The sequence below is a fragment of the Octopus sinensis genome, unplaced genomic scaffold (assembly GCF_006345805.1).
Source record: "Octopus sinensis unplaced genomic scaffold, ASM634580v1 Contig18745, whole genome shotgun sequence".
NCBI classification, from domain to species: Eukaryota; Metazoa; Mollusca; class Cephalopoda; order Octopoda; family Octopodidae; genus Octopus; species Octopus sinensis.
The window spans coordinates 194673-217431 of NW_021835992.1; the positions used below are offsets into that span (position 1 = coordinate 194673).

The 22759-nt window shown below is 37.0% G+C and overlaps 1 protein-coding gene and 1 pseudogene across 1 annotated transcript; both read left to right on the top strand.

Moving 5' to 3' along the window:
* Positions 1-633: 633 nt before the first annotated feature.
* Positions 634-1356, top strand: LOC115231616. Its single transcript, XM_029801600.1, has one exon. It carries the CDS (start codon positions 634-636, stop codon positions 1354-1356), a length of 723 nt encoding a protein of 240 aa, XP_029657460.1.
* Positions 1357-4903: 3547 nt separating this feature from the next.
* On the top strand, positions 4904-13977 carry LOC115231617 (annotated as a pseudogene).
* The last annotated feature ends 8782 nt before the right edge of the window (positions 13978-22759 follow it).

Below are 22759 nucleotides of genomic sequence, written 5' to 3' on the forward strand. Positions count from 1 at the left end.
ACAAAGCAATTAAAGAAAACGGAAACTTAGATATTGGAAAAGGATTGCTAATTCCACTACCAAAACCCGGGAAACCGAGAGGACCTCCTGGCAACCTGAGGCCGATTATTCTGCTATCAACATTGAGAAAGACATTATCGCTAATCATACTGACCCGAATCAAAGACCGAGTAAACAGTTTTCTATCCCATGGACAGAGTGGATTCAGGGAGGGAAGATCAACAGCTGATGTAATTTGGACATACAGATGGACTGGTGCCCTGTGCCAAAAATATAAAAAGTGTATTGAAATTCTTGGGGTAGACATGACTCGGGCCTTCGACTCCATTCACAGAGGGCTCCTTATGGAAGTATTAAAGAGCTTCTCCCATTCAGACGAAACAAGAATGATAAACCTTCTCCTAGTGAATACCCAACTTGCTGTTAAAGTCGGAAAGACGACATCAAGATACTTCGAAATAACACGGGGTGTTCCACAAGAAGACTCGCTATCTCCCGTGCTTTTTATTGTGTATCTTGAGGCCGCTCTGAGGGACTTTAAATCAGTCATAAAAAATGATTATCACGAGATATCCTACGCAGATGACTTGGACTTTGTGTCGGACGACGGAGAAATTCTCAAATATATATAATATGCTCCCGAACAAATTCGAAAAATGGTTTCTCACTGTGAACACCGAAAAAACCGAATATATATCCTTAAGACGATCGGAAAGACGCATTGATGAATCATGGAGAAGGCACAAAAAGTTGGGAACGCTCCTGGGAGACACAGAGGATGTTACCCGAAGGAAAATCCTTTCAAATGGAGCCTTTAGAAAGCTTATGTCTTTATGGGGAACTAAAAAGAAACTAACTGGAAAAACGAAAATAAGGATATACAACTCGTTCTTATTGCCAATCCTTACCTACAACTGTGGAACCTGGGGACTCACAAAATTGGAAAATCAGAAACTAGACAGTTTTCATAGATCTCAATTACGAGCAGCACTCAACATCCGCTACCCGCAGAAGATCACAAACGACAACCTATACAAATTATGCAACTCAGAAATTCTTTCGATCGAAATCCTGAAATCACGATGGAGGTTATTTGGCCATATTCTGCGGATGGACGTCGCCACTCCTGCTAACATTGCTATGGAAACATATTTCATGCAATGCGGAGACGCATTCCGAGGAAGACCAAGGACAACACCTCCATCGGTGTTAAATCAGGATCTCAAAACTATCGGGAGGATACTCGAAACTGCTGATGATCTCGACAACCTGAGAGAATTGGCAAAGAGGAGAGGCACCTGGAGAAGGTTGTGGGACAGTATTGTTGTTCACGCGGCACAAGGGAAGCTTAATTAGTTTTGTGACTTCTCGGGAGTGCTTTTAATAATAATAATAATAATCAAACGTCGATCTATCAAAAATTATCTTGATAATGAAGTAGAGCTAAAGAATCTTTTGCTAATGAAAATTTGAATTCTATACCACGAAATCTGAAATTCACAACTATTGAGTTAAAGGAGTGTCAATATGGTTGAAGCTGGTGGTGGCTTTTATAATGATGCAATCCTCACGGAAAAAGCAAAGTCCTTATATGGAAATGTGTGTTCCAATTCAAATGAAACTGATGTATTTAATGGCTGGGTGTGAAATTTAAAAAACGTCACAAAATTCATATGAGAGCATGTAATGACGAAGGATTTGAAAAAAAAGATTGTAACTATGATGACTTTATTTTATATTCTCAAGAAAAATTTATTCCATGCAAACCTTCAGACATATTTAACTGTGGTGAGACCGCACTCTTATGAGCTTGCTTTTTCAAAGAGTATTCGAAAATCAGATCTGGATATAAAAAATACAAGGAAAGAATAACAGTTCTATTTTGCTTTAATAGCGATGGGAGTGAAAAACCAATTTCCTTTATAATTGGAAAATTCAAAAAACTTAGAAAATTCAAAAACTTCAATTATTCAGCATTTTATGGATATTTATAAAACCAAACTTCGTGGATGACTTCAAAAGAATTCAATTTATGGTTGATGGATATGAAGTTAAAAAGAAAAATATTATTGATGTTGGACAATTTTTCAAGTCATAAAATTAGTTAACACAGTAAATTTATTGAGGTATTATTCCTTCCAAAAAACTCAACAAGATTACAACCATTTGACCCAGGAATAATCGAGTGCTTCAAGTCTCGATGTTATCAGTTTAAACTCTTTAATGTTGTGAACGAAATTGATTCCCAAATACCTGCTGAATTGCTAATTAAACAGATTAATATAAAAGATGAGTAATTTTTAAATCATATGTTTGGAGTGACATTTCTTTGAAGATCACCAACAATTGCTGGAATAGAACAGACCTCACGAGTGGAATTATTGATTTTTGTGTGAAATTGAGGGATATGGAGAATTACTAGATCAAGTAAACATTATTGATGTAGCTGATCAGGGGGAACTAGAACGACAGCATTCTTAACAATGACGAAAACTTGAGAAATGAAAATAGAAGATACTGAAAATTCGAAAATTGAATTGGAAGATGTGAATAAGTTTAACAATTTCAAAACATTTTTTGTTGGGCTGAATATTTTTCAAATGATTGCTTAGTTGCATTGCAAACTATCGAAAACATACTAAACAAGGAACGGAGAAAAAGAAAAAAACATTATTAGATTATTTAACTGTTGTTCCTAAAAATGTTCTCAAATAAAAACTTATTTTCTTTATTCTGACCCGTTCCAAACAAAAAATACCAAACTAATTAAAAAAACATGATAAGATGACATTCAACCTTTAAACCTCCTTCTTACCACCTCCTTTTTTGTCACTATTTTTGTCGGTCCCGTTGTGGCAATAAAAAGAGAGTTGACTGTATACCCATTTTAATTTAGCTGATTCAATCGTTCACTGGTAAACCCAAACAACCCTTCAATGCTTGGAGTCAAATTATAGTCATTTAACTGGGTTTGTGGTACGTTGTTTTCATAAATCCATCTCCTAATATTACCAGTACTCCCACTCTCGTATCTCTTCACATTCTCTGGGTCCGTTTGATCAAACACAGTGAAATGTCGTCTTTGATTCATTTCGGTTATTCGAAAATGCAATAGACCCCTACTAGTTCGATCTAGTGGATACGAACAGTGCCAAATTCCCTCATATCCAACCTGTTCTAACAAAATGTCAATTTGCACAGTAAAGTTTAAATTCCCGCTATCAATATTTGGTGAGGACAATTCTCCAAAACAAATGACGACCAACGACCCAATCCTCATTCTCACTTCTTTCGAAAGACTCGTCTGATCAGCATTCCCGAAATATGGACACTTTTGAGGACGGAAATGTCAACCAACTGTCCTTCAATTGTATCATTTAAATGCTTTAGGCAGTAGAATGACTAGAATGAAAGGAATAGACGACCTTAGAAGGGAAAAGCAAAATTCATCCTTCCTCGAGCACACAACATTGTACAAGTTGTAACAACGAGGACAGAAACACACCACGAAGAGCACACACAGCAAAAATCTGTTTCGAGACTTTTTGAGGGACTCTTGGACTGGATGAGTGCTCCGGATGTCGTTTCATAGACATTATTAGCCCACAATGCACAGTTAATATGCACCCACTGCTCAACTTGGGGGTATAGTAGTCTCCCAGCCCAGTTGGGCAGATCGTTGGTGGCAATGTCGAGTATCTCCCGACTGGGCACAGCACTCGACTAAATAAATCAGACTGCAGACCTGAGAGCAAATGAGTGTGGAATATTTATAATAAACATTGAGTCCATTCATCACTATTTGTGGACGGTGGCTGAGAGTATCCTGATTGGATTATAATAACTCGACATAACCACTTTTTTAAAATTTTTAAATAAAAAAATATTGATAAATAGTACATTTTTAAAAAGCATGGCGAAACGTGGGTTTAGTACTAATTACACGAGACTTACAATACAACAAAAAATTTTAATTTTGCGATATAAGGATGAAAATAAATAATTTAAATGCTGCACAGAATTGCTGATAGATTTTCTCATTTCTTTAAAGTAAAGATTTTGAGGAGGACAATTAACGATATTTCGAAGATGCGTGAAAGGATTTTTGGCTATTTTCGAATTATTAAACAGTTCTACTCACATTCAAAAATTATTGATTATATTCTGAAATTCGCAATTTTTCAAATTCGCCGCAAAAAATGACGAAACCAAAATGGCGAATTTGGGAGTATTCACTGTACATCACAGTAGTCTTCAACCAATCCCTACATAAACCAAAATGGACTCACAAATTCGTCACAGTCTCGTCCACAGTGACGGAGCACAGTGCATTGAGGACAGCACTGGAATAAACGAATTATATCATTCCTGACAAAACTATACAACTGCACTACATCATCTGCTATGATTGATTACCCACAACCAGATTTACATTTTTGACTGAAGACAGTCCACGTTGAGTAATTTACTGACCTGCCTCACAAGTTCTGTGACTTTCATTGTAGAATTCTCCAAGACCAGAGTAACCCTCGTGTCGTCTCTGACTGCCTCCGTCAGTTTTGATGGACTATTCATGTCCTCAGTTCACTCAGATGATGCCTCCACACAAAATTCATTGGTCTCACTGTGTAATGTGACGAGAGGGGGGAGGGGACTATCAGTGGGCAACATTGGTATCGAAGGTGACTGTCTTTATGACGGTGGTGGATTAATAGTGGGGTATCCCGTCTCCCACACTTTGCCTTCGACTTGTGGTATATCTAGAACGTGAATGGAGGGACATTCACAATGTTCTGAAAGAAGTGAATAGTGGCTGGTCAAGGTGAGGGTCAGTCAGTTTAATCTGGCCATGAATTATTTATTTATTGTTCCTAACTAAGTGATCCCAGACCATGAATTATCGATGGGACTTATTGGTTGTACACTTCGGGAGTCGAGGATTGTAATGAATTGTATCAAGTAATAGTGGAGGTATTACCCTCTGATAATGGTTTCTCAATAGACCGCCTGAATGTTGTTTTAACCACATTGTCCGTCAATGCACATAGAACAGTACAAATCCTCCCCATGCCACCTAACTCCGTACATCTAAACATTTACAAGTCAATTTCACCAGCTGTCGTTTGCGGTATGCATCCACTATTCCACTGTATTGTTTGTGTAGTGCTTCCAGCATGGATTGTATATTTTGACGTATATCGTGGACTGTTCTAATATTTGCACATCCCTCACGGAAATTGGACGCCTACTTTTACAATTGTAATATTCTTCCTCGTTTCCGATATGCTAATCTCCTCCTCACAGTCCCGCAGACTACTCACGATTTTATTCAGCTCCGCCAGCAGAGACTTTTCCTTTGCCACATAAAGTGCACGATTTCTCTCATATGATCCCCCATCACTCTGTCCATCCAGGTGGGGGGAGTAGAACGCCTATTTTTATCATTTTCAGCCATGAAGTACTCCACCATCACAGGGATGGAATAGAACAGTGGTTCTCAATTTTTATTTTTGTATCTCCACTTGAATTTTTTCATCACTCCAATTTTCGTATCGCTTCCTTACGGATGACATTTTCTTCAATCGAATGAGTATTAACAATAATTTAAAATAATAATGCACCAGTTTTTGCGATTATCTCTGCAATTTTATATGAATAAAATAATCCAGACATTTTGAGATATTTTTATTAATGATTGACTGTAAGGTGTTTTTATTTTCAAAATCCTTTTTAATTTTAAAAAAAGTCTGTCTTTTTTCCAATTGAATTATGATTTTTTGGTTTTAAATGTAAAATCAAACGAGACGGTTTCATTTCCTCATTCGAAAAGATTATTATTAACGCACTTATTGTAGGGCCATAATAATTATAGTCCCACTTGTCCAACAGCCAAAACAATGTTAGTAACGAGTCTCTTCCATTTTCCTCGATAAGCGCTGTGAGCCGCAGTCCATGTCGTCTTGTGACGTGAAGGGTGCTGAAAACAGTATTACATATAAATAAGTCATATTACGGACAGAAATTCGCGAGGAAGCACCCAGATAAGTTTCTTATACCGCGTCTTTCCATGAATTGTTCTAATCCTTTTTGAGTGCCAACTTTGGCATTGAATATTATGAAAGAGGATTCAAGTTCGGTGTAGACTTTGGTTAGCTCAGAGTAGAATATGGTTAAAATTTCTGGGTCTTTCACAACAATCCCAGAATGTGGGGCATAGACATTAATAATGGAGATAATTCCTTTCGTCTTTATTTAAAAAACACAGATTCTATCATTTACACACCATACACGATGAATTCCGGGGCTAGAGTCTTATGGACAGCGAATCCCTGCCCATAGTGCTTCAATATCCTGGGAAGTAGGATTAGATGGTAGTTTCCATGTGATTCATCAGCTGATTCCAAGACCTTTGACTCTTGATTACATCCGATTGATACATTGTATCTCTCAAAATCTTGGCACAATTGTTTTTATTTATGTGTATTGGCGATTCCCCTGACATTAAAAGTGACGATAGATAATCGCAATAGTGAATTTAAACGTTTTCCAGACATTGTGCAATAGACATCAGCCGACTCGCAAATATATCTATTTCGTTCCTCTCTGGGTAGTGTCGACAACTAAGGAATGGGGGTGATGGTTCTTCATTTGCCGAGTTGTGACAGACTGGGAAGACGGGTGATTCTCAGTCGTGTCAGCTATGCCTAAGAAACCATTCTTGCAATGCCACCAACCACAATACTCGAATATGTGGAGGATATGCTTTATCCAACAATATCTTCTTGCTGCTCCTCCTGCCCTACAATGATGACATTCACTAACCCTCTATTCGTGTGCAAACTACATAGCCACCCACGGCCTGAATGTCCTCCTTGTGATCACATTTTGCTTTTCAAGTCGAATAATTATTGCAGAAATAGTCATGTCCCTTCTCCGTTAGACATATTTCATATTTCAGTTTATCAGTCGGCATCTCTCGACAAGTGGGACAGGTGTAGCCCAGACTAATCATCACTTCTGCCTCCACTTGATTCCTTATATTATCGCTCTAGTCATCACTCGCCCATCACCCGACCAAGCACAGTCCCAACACTTCAAAAACAATTCCCCTTCTTTGGTAGGCACATTGCAGCAAGTATAGGGGTTTTGACTGTAATAAATACTATATCTCCTATGATTGATTCATATTTTGACACATGCATTCCCATCTTCCTGTTTATTCTCATAATACGGAGAATTTATTTTAGTTGAATTCGAATTTATCTTTAGTTGAACTAAAAACATTTATTGTTAGTTTCGGGAGTGTATTGAAGTTCAGAATTCTGTTCCGTTGTCTGCTAGAAGAAACTTGCTGGGACCAAAATCCATAAGAATATCATTTAGATTAGTCGCCACCTTTACTACACTTTTATTTTTAAGACTCCTTGTAAACGCATATTTCGAATGTACGTCTATTACAGACATTAACTAAGAAAAATCGTTGTTTTCATTTTTAAATTTACAAAATAAGCTAATTTTACATCGTTTAAGATCAATTAAATCTACTTGAAACCTTTTATTATATTAGGCGAATCAGCAACAATATGAGTTGAATCATCATATTGTTTTACTGAAATTGAAAATTTGCAGATATTGCATTTTTAACAACTTAGCAAATGATCTGTCGCCTCAATATAAAAATCTTTGCCTACATAAGGCTTCCAAAGCATTATGTATACAATGATTGGCTTCATAAATCTCACGTGCAATTATTTTCATCTCTTCTAAGGTGTTTACATTTTCTAGGACGTTTACATTTCTAAGATATTGTAGTTGAATTCGAATTTAGTTGAATTCGAATTGTTTCCCTTTTTTAATTAGGAAATTTTCTGTTTTCTTTTTGAGTCGATACTTTTTATGTTTTTTGAAAATCAACTTCCTCATTATTGAGTACAGGTCTCAGGAAATTATATGGATGACAGGTGTCGACTTGCTTGGCTTGCTCGCGCGCTCGGCTCGCGACATAATAAGCTTCCATTGAGTTACAGTACACAGAACGACCTCAAAAACGAAATTTCTACACTCCAGAAGGGACAGAGTGGAGTGGAGGGAGAAGAAAACAATTGTGGTGTCTTAATGAAGTCATCACACATCAGAAAGCCCGATTTATTCTCAGCAGTATTACACATCAAGCATACAGTGCAGTCTAGAAAACTCCATTCGACGACATTCCCTCTGTCCACGCAGTAAAAGTGGAATGTCTGCCCCCACTGATAACACACCACCATCGACCCCTCAACCCCCTTCCAATCGAACCACACATTCTCCTTATTACGTAATCAGTATATGATATATTCGTATCTCTTGTTTATTACAATTACTTTGGTCTGGTTTGGTTGAGACTGCAGTTCTGGTTTTTTATTCAGTGGAGTGGAAGACCTGTCTGGGAGATCTGTAATGTTTGTCTAAACTAGAAAGTAGCAAATCTGGACAATATTCTAGAACAGTACAAAACGGAAAATAACACAATTCCTCCTTTAATGCCCCCTCGGTAGAATTTTAGTGAAAGTAACGACTATACAACTATACCCACCAGACTGGTCAGGGACTCGCATTCTGGGAATATAAGACAAGATTAACTCACAGACTGCACATGCACGTTATCTCCCTCACATTTGAGTGGAGAATATACCCCATGTTCGTCCCCACTGTTATGAAGCATGGATAGTGGAAAAAGCGAGACAAAAAACCTGACTACAAAGAACAGATACCCCAATACCCAGAGTGTCCTCAACACCACTCACTGACCAGTCAGTTCTATAAAAAGACATACTCAACAATACTTGTGACATATAACTCCTGTGGCCCACAAAAGGCAGTTAGAATGACATGCAAAGGACTTCCCTATTTACTCGTGACCACACCCCACCCATTCAATGTCTCTGCAAGTTCTTCCACTGTACGATGGCGCCCTTCCTGTAGCTAATTGAGATTTAAAAGTTACGTCTGGTGTGGTTGAGTGATAATTATTCCCGAATTGTGCGTGTTGTGTCGTCGGGCTGGTCGTGATTATTTCCCGAGACAGAATCCCTTCTTAGTTGACAAATTAAAAAATGCAGTTTAACGACATGTTGAAAATTACTCATAATACCACAAAAATAATAAATATATTCACCGATTACCTTAAATTAAAAATTGTTTCTAAGCTACAATGAAAAACGATTTGGAAAAGCTTGGCATTTTTAAGGAAAGTGGCTACACTACAATAGGGGACCCTTACGTCCCCAAAAAATGTATTTGAGAGTCAATAGCCGTAGTGGAGTTCAACAACTCTGCCTACAAAGGGAGACAATTCACTGTGCAGTTCGCAAAGAGTCGGTGTGGACAACTCGACGGATATTTCTCCAATAAATTTGACCGCGTGTTTGAGGGCGAGTCTTACTCAGACGGAATCAAAAGACGGAGGATACTCCGAAATGAGGGACTCAAACTACAAGTCGGCAAACCCTTTCTGGACTCTGGGACAGGAAAAAAGCTGTAGAAACGACTGATTCTAATAGAAAGAGCAAGCACGGGGAGCTATTTGGGCTCATTTGGAGGAAGAGTGCAATACTTCAGTCCTCAGTACAATGAAAGAAAAAGCACAAAAACCAAAGAAAAGAATTTTTTGACTAATAATATAAAGAAGGGGACCGGCTATGGGTCATGGTCACTGTCATGTCTTAGATATGCCAATGTGTGTTTCAATCCCTACCCAAAGTCTTCCCCCGAGCCCTACGAGAACTACAAACAACAGAAATTGGTCATTCCCCGTTCTTGATGAATAGAAAGATTCTCAGGAGCATAAAAAACTAGTCAAAGGGAATGTCTTCAAAGTTGAGGCTCGTTCACACCCCTACTTCGACCCCAACCCCTTCGCCTCCACCATACAGGGTCCCCTCTATAAGGAAGAAAAGTCCCCCAAAATTGACCAAGTCTTCAAATACTCTTCACCAGCCAAAAAAGTAATATGTGCGTTTAAAGGAAGGACGGAGGAATGAAGGCAGGCACGTTCTCTGTCTTTCCTCCTCACATGCCTGATCCTGTCAAGACCGGAAACAAGCCCGTACGGAATAGTAATGTATTCTTCCCTAACGCGGGGTCAAAATCTGTCAGAATGCCGTCTGTTTTAAATCAGAACATAAACAAGTCAGCGTGGTGTTAACTGGATAGGTCAATCATCCCCACCAACTACTCTAAACCTACCAATGTGTTTGTTATGTGATCTCACTCTCTGAACTAACACTCCTATTAACATATCTGGTTAGTTTTCAATTTGTCTTGTCGTTCTAACCGGCGATTCCCTGGATTCTGTATCGAGACATTAACTGAGAAAAAAAGCTGATTGAAAATGAATAAATTCAATTTACTGACTTATTTGATATAGGTCATTTCAACCTCGTTTATTAACCCAAAATCCTATTTCGTCGACAAGTCACGACTTACACGTGAATATAGTCTTGTGCTTTGTTGCTTATGAAATCGTTTTCTAAATGCCAATCAATAATCAATTGCAAGCTACTTTTTTATCAAAATAAACGATGGTTTGAGAATTTAACGTTTATGACAGTTGCTTTGTTAAAGGATAATTATTCCCTATTAAATGAATATAATTGTGTCTTTAAAACAGAGTATTCGCAGTTGTCATTCAAATTAAAAATAACGTTAATGTTAAACTCGATTTATTAACCAAAGAAAAAAATCCCCATATTAAAATATGTTAGTTTAGCCTTTATTAAATTTGGCGTTTTATCCATTGGATCAATGGATTCGGTCTGTCCTTAAAAAGTGTTTTTCTATATCTTTTGTGTTTTCCGTTTTCGAATAAAAATATTTCTGGGGATATGGTTCTCTAAATGCATGATAGTCAAAACAAGTCAACTTTAAATTGTTTGAAATACGTGGTGTTCTGGGAAACATCGACTGTTCCGATTTTGGGTTTAACATCTTCGGCCACAGTTTCCAATGTGTCTTTAATGTAAGTGCAATTTTGTCCCGAATTCCTGTCCCAGAAATAGATAACCCAAATCATTTCGCCTTTTTGAACATAGTTCATAAAATCATCAAAAGACAATTCCAATACTTTTTCCAACTTTTAAAATAAAATAAGACTGACTTACTATAGCTTTTTGAATTAATAAATTATTCATTTCTTCAAAAAGGGCATCTGAATTTTTGTGACCTAATAAATACGTAAAGTCAAGCAGTGTAATTTTATTTTAACATTTATATACCAGTCTCCGGGAGATAGAATTCAATATTATTTGAGTGTTTTTCATCTAGATCACTGTGTAAATCAGCACAGGTAGAAAACACGAACAAATATAACGCGAATAACATAACTGATGAATAATTTACATAAATTTATATCTTTCAATATTATAGGCCAGCCAGACTAAAATTATTATTTTGTCTGAATTAATATATTATATAAATCATATTTGATTTATAAAAAATCTAGGAGCATGTAAAGTCCCAGAAGAGAGGCTTGCTTTCATCAAAAATGTACATGCTCATTCCAACCAGGCGTTTTCGGTCGCACCTGTTGACCCTAATGGGTTGCAGTATCGACGAGAAATCAACAAAGCAGAGAGCCTATTGGACAACGTGATTTAGGGACAAAGAATTTGCCGGCACTTATACACGACCGTTGGAACCGTGCATAAAAAATACCTCCCACAACGGCAACGATAAATGCAAAAAATCTTAATTCCCAGCCTTAATCAAACACCAAGCCGAACTGACTCCTTGGGTTGTGGAAGAAAACCATGACTCTAGCATATCATGACGTTGCTTGCTGCTAGAAATAGAACTAAATGAAAAAAGCTGTTCAGGAATCTGACTTATTGTGCTGAAGTTTTCTGACTTTGGACCAAGAGCACCCGACGTCTCCACCGCTATCGGAATCACGAAAAACTAATCCGAAAAGGCGGAATATTTTGTCAGCTTTAAATAATCAGCCTTCTTAGCAGCAGATTTAGCCTCCAGAGCACACAAAGTTAAGTGTGAAGCAGAAAATGTCCCATACGAGACGTTTTCCGCCCTCAAAAGAGAAAAGGGTCATCCCGTAAGGACGTTTCCCGTCATCACGGTCAAGATCCGATGGTTCGGGGACCAAAGGCAATCCCGCCGAGTCGAGGGCCCTCCGTATGATGTCATCCAAGTACCTCGGAAAAAGTCCGGCACTCCTGCACGATAAAGGATGCAGACCGAAATGGTCAACAATTTTTTCAGATAATAGAGACTTATTTAAAAAAAATTTGATTTTTCAGATAATAGAGAAGTCAGTATCCAGCACAAGTAGAATGACCACGTTTCTTATCCATCTAGTTACCAAAATAAACATCAATTTTTGTGGAAAATAGTAAATGTTTCCTAATCAAAAATCACTCTATTTGGTCTTATTTTAACACACAGGTGATATCCCTTTATTAATTTAATAAAACAGAGAGTAGTTGAGATTAACCATTCTACAGAGTCTTTTTTTATAGCAGCTATTTGTTTAAATCAAGTTCTAAATCTATACTAAAGTTGGATTAATCCGATTTTTACAATGAGTGATGTTTAGAGAAAAATGTTTCTAAGTTCCGGAATTTAATAATAAAATTATTCCGCAATCAAAGCAGGCTGAAATCTATTCGAAAGGATTGCTGTTTGTGATAAAAATCAAATGTATTTTTCTGCAAAAAGATTAAAAATGGCCTTTAACAATCTGCAATCAAAACGTCTCAAAATATATTCAATCACATTAAGAAGTGTGTATTCACTACTCTTTTAATAGACTATGTTAGAAAATCAAAACTAATTTGTGTATAAATATTATTCAAATTCCTTCCATGGGGGTCTCAATGTATCTCGAAGAGCAAAATAGGCAAAATAGACAAAATGTAAGCCTATGAACTATTCTTTGATGCATAAATGAAACAAAAAATCAAATGATAGTGCATTCAAAGTTAATAACTAACGTTAAAATATGTAAATACAAGAGACATACTTTTCGATTTTTATCATATATATTTTAACATAAAGTTTATTATCAAAAAACAAAATGATTAATTTAATAAATATATTCAAACAATTGAACAGATACCTTCAGCACGTGTTCAGTGTTCTTGTGATGCCTGTTGGTATTAAATTAAATTATCCACATAATAATTACAAATCTAACCAGCTTATTCCAGAAAACTACAAAAAAGATTACAACACCAAAAATTTTGAAGGAGGCGAAGACGAAGCCCAAACGTCACCCATTAATCCGGGAGCGTAAGAAGAATTTCGGAATAGGTAATTTCACTTCCAATTGCCAGGTCAGGATATCCAGCCCAAACGAGACCTCTCCCATTTTCCGATGGCCCAAATACATTACTCACCAGAGACGCCTATCAATTCTCAAAAAACGTTTAAAAATCCCCCCTGCCATCCACCAGTTCTCCGACACTCTAAACTCCGAACAAAGTACTCTTTTCTGATCAGCCCAGCCCGAGATTTGGTGGGTCTTCTAAAGAAGTACAGACCACCCTCTAGCAAGACATCCGCAGAGTCAAAAATCCGTCAGGGAGTTCGGTGTGTGACTGGCCTGGTGGAGAAGAAACGTGCCAAGTTGGTTGTGATAGCCCACGACGTTGACCCAGTGGAGGTTGTGTGTGTTGATGAGAGTAGTTGGTCATCCATTTGCCTGAGTTGTGTAGGAGGATGGGTGTGCCTTACTGTATTGTCAAGGGAAAGTCTGTTTTGGGGGCTTTGGTCTTTAGAAAGACTTGTTCTGTGGTGGCAGTGGATTCGATATTGCCTGAGACTGCCCAGACGGTGGCCAAGCTATGTGAGGTTTACATGGACAAGTACAACCGACGGGGAGAGGAGGTTCATTGGGAGTGATATGTTGCAGATTAAGAGTAAGTGGGGAGGTGGTTTGTTGAGTGAGAAGGTCGAGAGGAAGGTCTACAAACAGAAGATGAGGGCACAGGCTTAGTCACCTAGTTCTATTAGTTTTTGTTCTTTATTGCTTTCTTTGGTAAGGTTGTGTTTATGCAGTTTATTGAGGCAATTCAGGTCATCCATTGTCTCATAGGAATATGTAGTTCAAACAGTCATGTTTACGTTTTAAGCCACGTCAGAGTCAAACAGTCATTCATAGAGGAATAAACGTGATTAAAATTATAGTCACAAATATTTGTTGTGACTATACGTACGCTTGTATATGGAACAAACTATGAACTGCCTTGTTCTTTTTTTAACTTTTGTCTATCTGAGTGACCCTGCATGCCATTCTCGCAAGTTGATTGGCAGGAGGGCGTACTTTTCGTAGTCTATCTTCATTCCATGTCTGTTTTCAATAAGCATACTCTTTAGCATCCTATTTAACATAACCTAGTTATTTCTTCAATGGATAACTTATCTGTATGATTTTTAAAGAACTTTGAGACAACTTTATCCCATGTCAGGACTACGATAATATTCGATACTTTTGTTTTATGAAAAACCGAACGTTCGTTTGCAAGCAGGTCGTATTTGTAAAATTTCTCCAGCGGTTTTGTAAGATAATGTTTACTTCGATTAAAGTTATTTATTTTTTTCTGTTTTTTATAAGTTTGTGTTTTCCTGATTTAGAACCAACAACTACAGTTGATTTGCTTAACAAAGTAACGTAACATGCATGGAGTAGTTGAGTTCGTTGTCAGTAAAATTACAAATCAAAGAGACTCAGTCTCGGGAAACTCAAGTCGTGATTGTTGTCCTAAACTTACAATGGGCAAAATACAACACTTTTTCAAAACCAAACAGATTTCTGATTCTACTGCGACTTTGAACGAGTTGCAACGTCGTAGACAACCAACGAGTAACATTTCGTTTGGTGTTTCATTCAAGGGTAGATTCTCTAAAATTGACTGAGGTTGAGTGATAGGAATATATGTTACGGGAAAAGTCATTAATCCGGGCACAATCAATCTTTTAATTTCTGAAATTTGTAATACGTTAGAACGAAGTGGCCATTGATATTGTCTCGGAGTTTTTTTAGTTAGTTTTGTTTTTATTTTCTCCATTTTCTGTAAAAAAATTTCAATATTCAGTGATATTAAAAATTTGATTTTTTCGATTAATTTTCAAAATTTTTGGTAAAAAAGAGATTCTTGAATTTCAAATCCAGACATCTAAATCTAACAAATACACTTATAACAAGAGAATAAGATTAAATAACGAGTTTTCTAAATTAAATTAACATTAATGCCAGGGAATTAACATAATTCTCCGGATTAATGACTTTGCCCGTAACATATACATTGTTTGGAAGATTACTGAGAATTGGCGACGATGCCAATGGGCTTTAACCCGGTCGATTGTCGGTAAGAATCGGGTCAGGGTTGATTTTTCCAATTTTTACAAATAAATATAAAAAGTTTTAATTACGACCAAATTTTGTTTTAATGACAAGATGAAAAGAGTGTTTCAAAAAAATGGGAACTTCTCTATTTTTGTATAACATTTGATGTAAAAATACTTGGATATGTAACCAGTTAATCCCTATACCAAAGAATAAAACTTAAGTAGGCATTAAAATTCCAATCATAGATTATACAATTATTTCAAAGGTACCAAGTTGTTTATTAATTAAAAGGTCCAACGCGTGTTTTAAAGCTTAACGAATTAAGAAATAATCTGATTTCGTCATAGGCTCATTTCACAAAAAATCACAATCGAAGTACTGCATCAGTTACTGTAAAGTTATGAAATCAGCAGAATACTTGCAATGAATGAGAAATCATATTGTGATGATGATTTCATCAAACAATGTCTTGTGAAAGCAGCTTGATAATTCGCATTTGTTTAATGAGATTTCTTTGACCAGAAATGCAGTTACCGAAAATATCAATGAAATGTTTTCGCATTTGAAAGAACGATTAAAATCTGAATTTTTGAATGAGCCCGAGATATCAAAAATTGAATTGGAAAAAAGATGTCAATCATCCGTAAGTAAATCTAACACGATTAAAAGATGGTGATTAAATATTTAGATTTCTTTTTTTTGGTTTTTGCCTAAAATAAATAATCTTTCCTTGATAAAAAATTACTATAAACGCGGTCCTTGAAGCGAGATGAGTTTGACACCCCTGCTCTAGCCCAGCCCTGGGCTACCCCTAATTATTCTCTGAATTTGACAAATATCTGAAAACATATTTCAACTTAGTTACGTGATTATTGACAACAGTGGACATTAGTTATGTAAAATGACTAGTTAAAATACACACAGCTCCTAACATAAAATTGTTAATTATTTGAATGACAACTACAAGAACAGCCCAAATTATTAGGAAACAAGGAAAAATCAGAGAGCTTTGAGTGCCTCCTTGTTAATAAGATGAACAACTTTGGACACATTCATCATAAGACGTTCAGTTGTGGATGACAATCTGTCCAACGTCTCCTCATACTTCTCCACTTTTCTAAAATTGACAACTCTCTTAATCCGGTCAATCCTCGCCCATGTTCTCCCATCAACCACAAACTTGGACAAATGCTTCTCAGTCTCGTCCTCCGACAACTGCAACAACTGGGCAGCCCGAGACATGGTAATACAGCCATACGACTTGGCTATCACCCACATGTTCTCTAATACTCAAACCAACACCAACATGCTCGATTATCCGAATCCTCAACTGCTCTAACTCCACGTCCCCACACCCAAACGTACCCGAAGACAGAGGATCCTTCCAGAACAGGTCTGAAAACCTTGCAAAAAACTGTTCTGAGCCAACAATCTCAGCCTCAATAAAAACTTGAAGAATATTCCTCACAAACTGACAATCCAAACAAACTTGTGTTCAACAAGCAAGTCAAGTCTTCTGATTGAGTTGATTTGGTGAAGAACCTCGACTTGTTGGGGACAATGTGGGGCCAATATTGCGTAATTCACTGCATTGGCCAGAGTCTGCTCTATTAAACCACAGCGGAGACCTTTCTCCATTCCAACTGAGGGATCGCTTCCAGAATAGCCAAATAATATTTGGCCACCTCAAGGTAGTTACAGACATGCTTTTCAATCGAAATCATATATGTATAAAACAACGACCGCCAATCCTGGTCAGTCAAAAAACCAACAATCAAACTGGTTCGAGATTGGAGGGGACTATTTTCCTCCCGATGATGGCCGCCCTGTCATATTTGGAAAGACTAAGACAGAGCTGCATCTGTTCGAGAATGAAGAGATTCATTTCATGCTTATCGAGAGAAGTGAAGGTCTCCACTTGGACAGGAATCATAAGGTCATAGGCCCCCTCTACGTCCCCCTTCTGCTGCTTTATTTTACACAGCATCATTGTCAGTCTTGCTCTCTCCACTTCTGCAAAGATCTGCCAAAGTTGGGATTATTCAACCTTTCCTTCACTCACTTGCAGCAGAGTCTCGATTAGTCTGACTTTTGTTTCAGTATTGGGGGTTTTGTCCACATATTCAAAGACTTCTTTTATTAGGGCGTGTTGTGCTTGTTTGAATTGGGCTCTCTTTCGACACAAAACGGGGATTATGTCACACAGTCCGTTCCATTCCCCTCTTTTTTGGTGGATTGAGGCTATTTCTACTAATATACGGGCTGTCGATTCTGAGTCGTTTGCCATTCTTGACTTCTTTTCAAGTTCCACAAGGTTGGACACGGCTAAGGGGAATTGGCTCTGTTTGTTGTTTATAATTTTATACTTGAAGTAGTTTTCTTGAGTTTTGTATTGTTTCGGTCACTTCAGAAGAATAGTCGTGCTTTTTTAGTTGACCATCAATTGAGTCCATTTGATTACACACTACTCAAAAGTCGTGGTTTTAATACTTTTTTAATTAACATTCAATATATTATTATTAATACAAACAAAACTAGTCTTAAGGCTTTCTCTATAAACAATTCATCGAACCGACAATTGGCTATGCCTGCGTCGCATGGGGAATTAATCTCTCATGGTCCAACCCCTTAAAATTGAGACTACACTATGTCGAGCTGCGGCCGCTTGACCACCTAATTAAGAAATATGGAAAGGGCTTTTTAGCCATTCAACTAAACCAACTGTCAAAAGACCATCATATGTCAATTAGCAACCAGAAGCACATCACCTTGATTCAATTCCTTACGAAAATTGTTCTTCGTTAGTTCCACTTGCGTTGGGTTCAGAGTCCGACATCGGGAAAAGCTGAGAAAGATCTTCATGATTGTTGGAATCACCTATTTAATTACTCTAATTAACTGTTGGCGATTCTTGGGTTAAATAAAAAAGTCTTAAAGTTCTCTTCCCCTTTTCAATTATTGAAGCAATCCACCGACATGTTATCCGACTCCTTCAATGGTGTGCCAACTTTTCTTCGGAAGCGTAGTTTCCTTGTTTGATTGTGTTTTTACTTATGAGAGCATTTTAAAACTACAGATTTGTAGGATAAGTTGTCGCATTCATGTTGAAAAGACTCGTCAGAATTTTCACTCTTCTTCCTACGGTTCTAGTTATACAAAATACCTTATCATCAGGACGCGATGGTTTTGGAATATCAACCAAGTATATATAGAATAGAAGGCGACTAAGCGAAGATCTTAACTTATTTGAAAGTTAATATTATGATAACCAATTCAAATTTTAAATTGACATTGAATGTAAATGCTGATTTTCTCAACATTTAAAAGCACTAAATTTCCGCGAAATATTATTTCATGAATTTCGAAATAATTTGTGAAATTGTTAACGTATTTCAGTCAGATGGAGTTTCAGTATCAAATACTAAACATCATGTAAATAATCCAGATATTAAACTTAAATTAACGGAGATCATATCAAATTATTCACAAATAATAGATCTTTAAATTTCGGAATGCTGCGACTACACAATCAATCGTGCATATTATGAAAAAAAAAAAAAAAAAATATCAATGAAACGTGCTCGTTGTGAACTCGACCTGAACCACAAAGTTCAACTCATAAAAGATTATCAATCCACATCCAAGTTAACACAGAAAGATCTAAGCCAAAAATATGGTATTGGAACCAGCACTGTATCGGATATTCTGAAAAACTCTACTAAATATCTGGACATATTCAGAGGGCTAGGGAATGGTTTCAGATGGCTAGATCCCTTCACTATATGATATCCGGCCCTATTATTCAAGCAAAAGCAACATCATTCGCAAAATCCCTTGGCTTTGATGATTTCAAAGCATCCAATGGGTGGCTAGATTCCTGGAACAGAAAAAAACTGATGACTCACTTGCTTGCAAAGATGGACGAAAATTTGAGTTCTACTGTAATGGCAAAATCTATCACCATTCTTGATACCCTCACTTGGATTGGTGCAGCATGGGCTGATGGATAATATCACTGATACTGATGACTCAGATGACGATCTCCCTCTGTCTGCTATTTTCAAATTGACAGGACACAGACCTGACCTGAACGACGAGGAGTTTGTGAACATCGATTCTTCGTTGGCCACAGAAAATCCCGACGAATGGGAAAATGCCTTCTTGGAGCAGCATCTTCCTCGAAAACCAACTGATGCGGAGAGTCCGAGTGATTCTAACGAAGATGGCGAGTCGCAAAAAGCAGACGAAGCCAAATTAACTCGCATTGACATTCGCTCAATGCTCGAAGATATACAGCACTTCGCTTGCACGGAGGATTCTTCTCTCCTTCCGTCAATAAAAGAATTAATGATTCTGAACAACACGGCCATTGTGAAAAAAATCAAACCTTAAACAATCTTTTTTGACAGATTTTCTTAAAAATAGAATCTTACTTTAAGTCCTTTTGGTAAGATTATGTTCATAAATTTCAAAACCTTGATAAACCGGATCTCTCTATAAACCGGCCGATTTTCATGGTCCCGTCGGAGTCCGGTTTAGACAAGTTCCTTTTTTAATTTTAAGTTATAGATTTCACTATTTTAAATGCTAGATTTGATAATTGCAAGTGTTAATTTTTTTAATCACAAATGCTAGATTTTGTGATTTTTTGACTACTCAGATTCAGTTCTCATCTTATCCACTTCACCAAAGCCAAGTAAGCAGGGGAAATTAAAAATAGACAAAATGAAAAGATTATTTCTTTCTGGAAGGGCAATTGGTTGTTTGGTGGACTTTGTCTCTTTCGGTTAGATCGAGCATTTCGTCGATCTGGATTTGAGTGGAAATTCGATTTTTTCGTGGAGTTACGTGGGGTCTTTTCAGTTCTCTTAGGTCGCAATTTTTCTCATAAGGTCTTCAAAACTTCATTTCCTGGACCTCAGTATCAACCCTCTGCACTTGCCACGGACATTGAGTCCATCTCTCAGACTCCGCTTCATCCTAACCTCACAGAACTTGCCTTAAACTCTACCCACGTGCAAAACCTCCTTTTTATTGGATGAACTGGTTAAAAAACTCCCGATGTTCCAAATGTTAACAGATGTTTAGTTTTGCCAATCTATGGCTGTGTCTCAACGACTATGACAAACTGGTGGGAGGGGAGGAGAGATCTCTTCATTTCCCGTCATTGAAGAAACTCTATTTGGCGGGAAACAAACTTTCAAACTCTGAAGACTTGAATAAATTCTTACATTTAGTTCCTCCTCTCATATACCTGCCAATAGGAAAAAATCTGTTTGTGGATTTGCGTGGCCTGGACTGTGCAGAGTGTCGACTGGAGAAAATCAACCTTTGCGTCACTCTTTCCAAGGATTGGTCCCAAGTAACTCAACACGTTTCAACACGTTTCCGTTTTTGACGATCATTCAACTCCTCAGGATTCCGTTGACTGACGTTTGATTCTGGAAAATATGACTTATAGAACATTCTGCGGAAGATTCCCAGTGATTGGTGCATTTCGTACTTTCTAAGTCTGCGTGTTTTGAACGGGATGAGAGTGAGTGATTAAGACCAAGAGAATGCAGAACGGGCGTTCATCAGTTTTACGAACTGAAGGAGATCCACGGGGATTTAGATCCTCTCTTGGATGTTGACTTGACGCCTCCCAAGGTTGTCAGCGTTAGACGTTTTTGGTGGATTTCCCTGTCAGTGTTAAAATGTCTGTTACTGAGCTCAAAAAGCTGATTTGTCGAGTATTATTCGACAATTAAAGAAACATTAAGTTTAAAATCTTCAAATCAAGTTCATAATCTAGATAGAGCAATTCTCTGATAAATGTTTGGTTTCTCTAATTATATATTTTCATTTTTATGCTCATTATATTAAATATATCCACTGCCTAATTAAAATAAAGTGTAAAGGAGCAATTATTTAAATAAGAATTTCAAATAAAAATAAATCAAATAGCATTATATGCAACAGTAGCAAATACGGAAGGGTTGACGTAGATCTGCTCCACCTTTCCACCAACAGAACTTCCTCATACTCATCAAAATCTTAAGAGAATTCCACAATATTTTTGTCCTCAATGAGACCATGTGTTGGCTCCTAGGATTTGTTCGCTGGACTTGGCAGTAGTTTGAATCAGGCCAACAAAGAATTGAGTGATATAAAGCAGGGCAAGTTTAATTTTTGTTGTCAATCAGTTTGCTTAATCACATGATATAAATTAGTATTAAATAAAAACTAGTCACTTCAACTTTTTGTGCGAGAACTTATATGAACTCTGAATGATACACAAATCACACAACCCTCATAGTCAACGTAACCATTGCAGTCAATATCAAGCACCACCAGAGCAAGGGGCTTTCTCAGCGTATTGAGTAGAATGACAGGTCGCAGGTTATTCACAGGGATCATTTTATTCGGTTTTTAAATCTGGAATAGAATTCCTTTACTGAAAGGAAGAAGATCGTTAGTTGCAAACATTTTGTTTAGTACAGTCTACTCTCTTTTTGATAGAGGGATTTTTTGATATTAACAAAAAAATTATCGTTTTGTTAGTTTAAAACTAAAAACATGTTTATTTTAAATTTTATTTAACAATTTTAGTCTTGGAAAATAATTTGTGTTTTTATCTTCGCATTTGTACTTTTGAATTAATCGATCTATCATTAACTTTTTAAAGATATAGAATGCGCTTAATATCTCTTGAGCAAACTGAAAAATGCCATTTTCTAGCGCATTAATTATAAGAAATAGTTCCAAACTTGATTAGAATTTTACAACTCCGTCATATAATGCGTCGTCATTTTCTATACCAGAGATTTCTACTGATACAGTAAACATCGGTTAATTGCATAACATTTGTCCACGGAAAATCTTATGCAATTAGCCGATGTTTTAATAAAAATCAATAATTTTTTTTTATAGTCAAGAAAAGAAAATAATCAAAAACGTTTAAAAAAATCATTAATTTTGGACTGTCTAGTCTTCTGGCAAAGGCGTAGGACGCTTTTTTCTAGTTCATAGAAGTTGTCCATATCCATTTCACTTGTTAAATCGCTGTTAGTAAGAAACTGGCGTATTAATCTGCATGCACCCATAGCTTCCGAACTGGTTGTTTTCACGGGTATGGGATCTTCATCGTCCTCATCGTCTTCACAAGAAATATCTCTTGACATTAAACATATTTCTTCATCGGACATGATTCCGATACATTCTTCATCCTCATTAGCAACATTCATCGTTATTTCGTCACATTCAATGTCACTAAACATATTTTCCCCCACTTCCTCATGGAATCCAGCCTTACGGAAACAGTTGTAAATTGTTGCTATTTTGACTTCCCTCCAAGCTATTTTGAGCATGTGTAGCGCCTCCAAAAGAGTGATAGAATTCACAACGGCACCAGTATTCAGCAGCATTTATATCGGAATC

Coding starts and splice junctions, on each gene's coding strand:
- LOC115231616 (XM_029801600.1), top strand. CDS start 634: ATGCTCCCGAACAAATTCGAAAAATGGTTTCTCACTGTGAACACCGAA.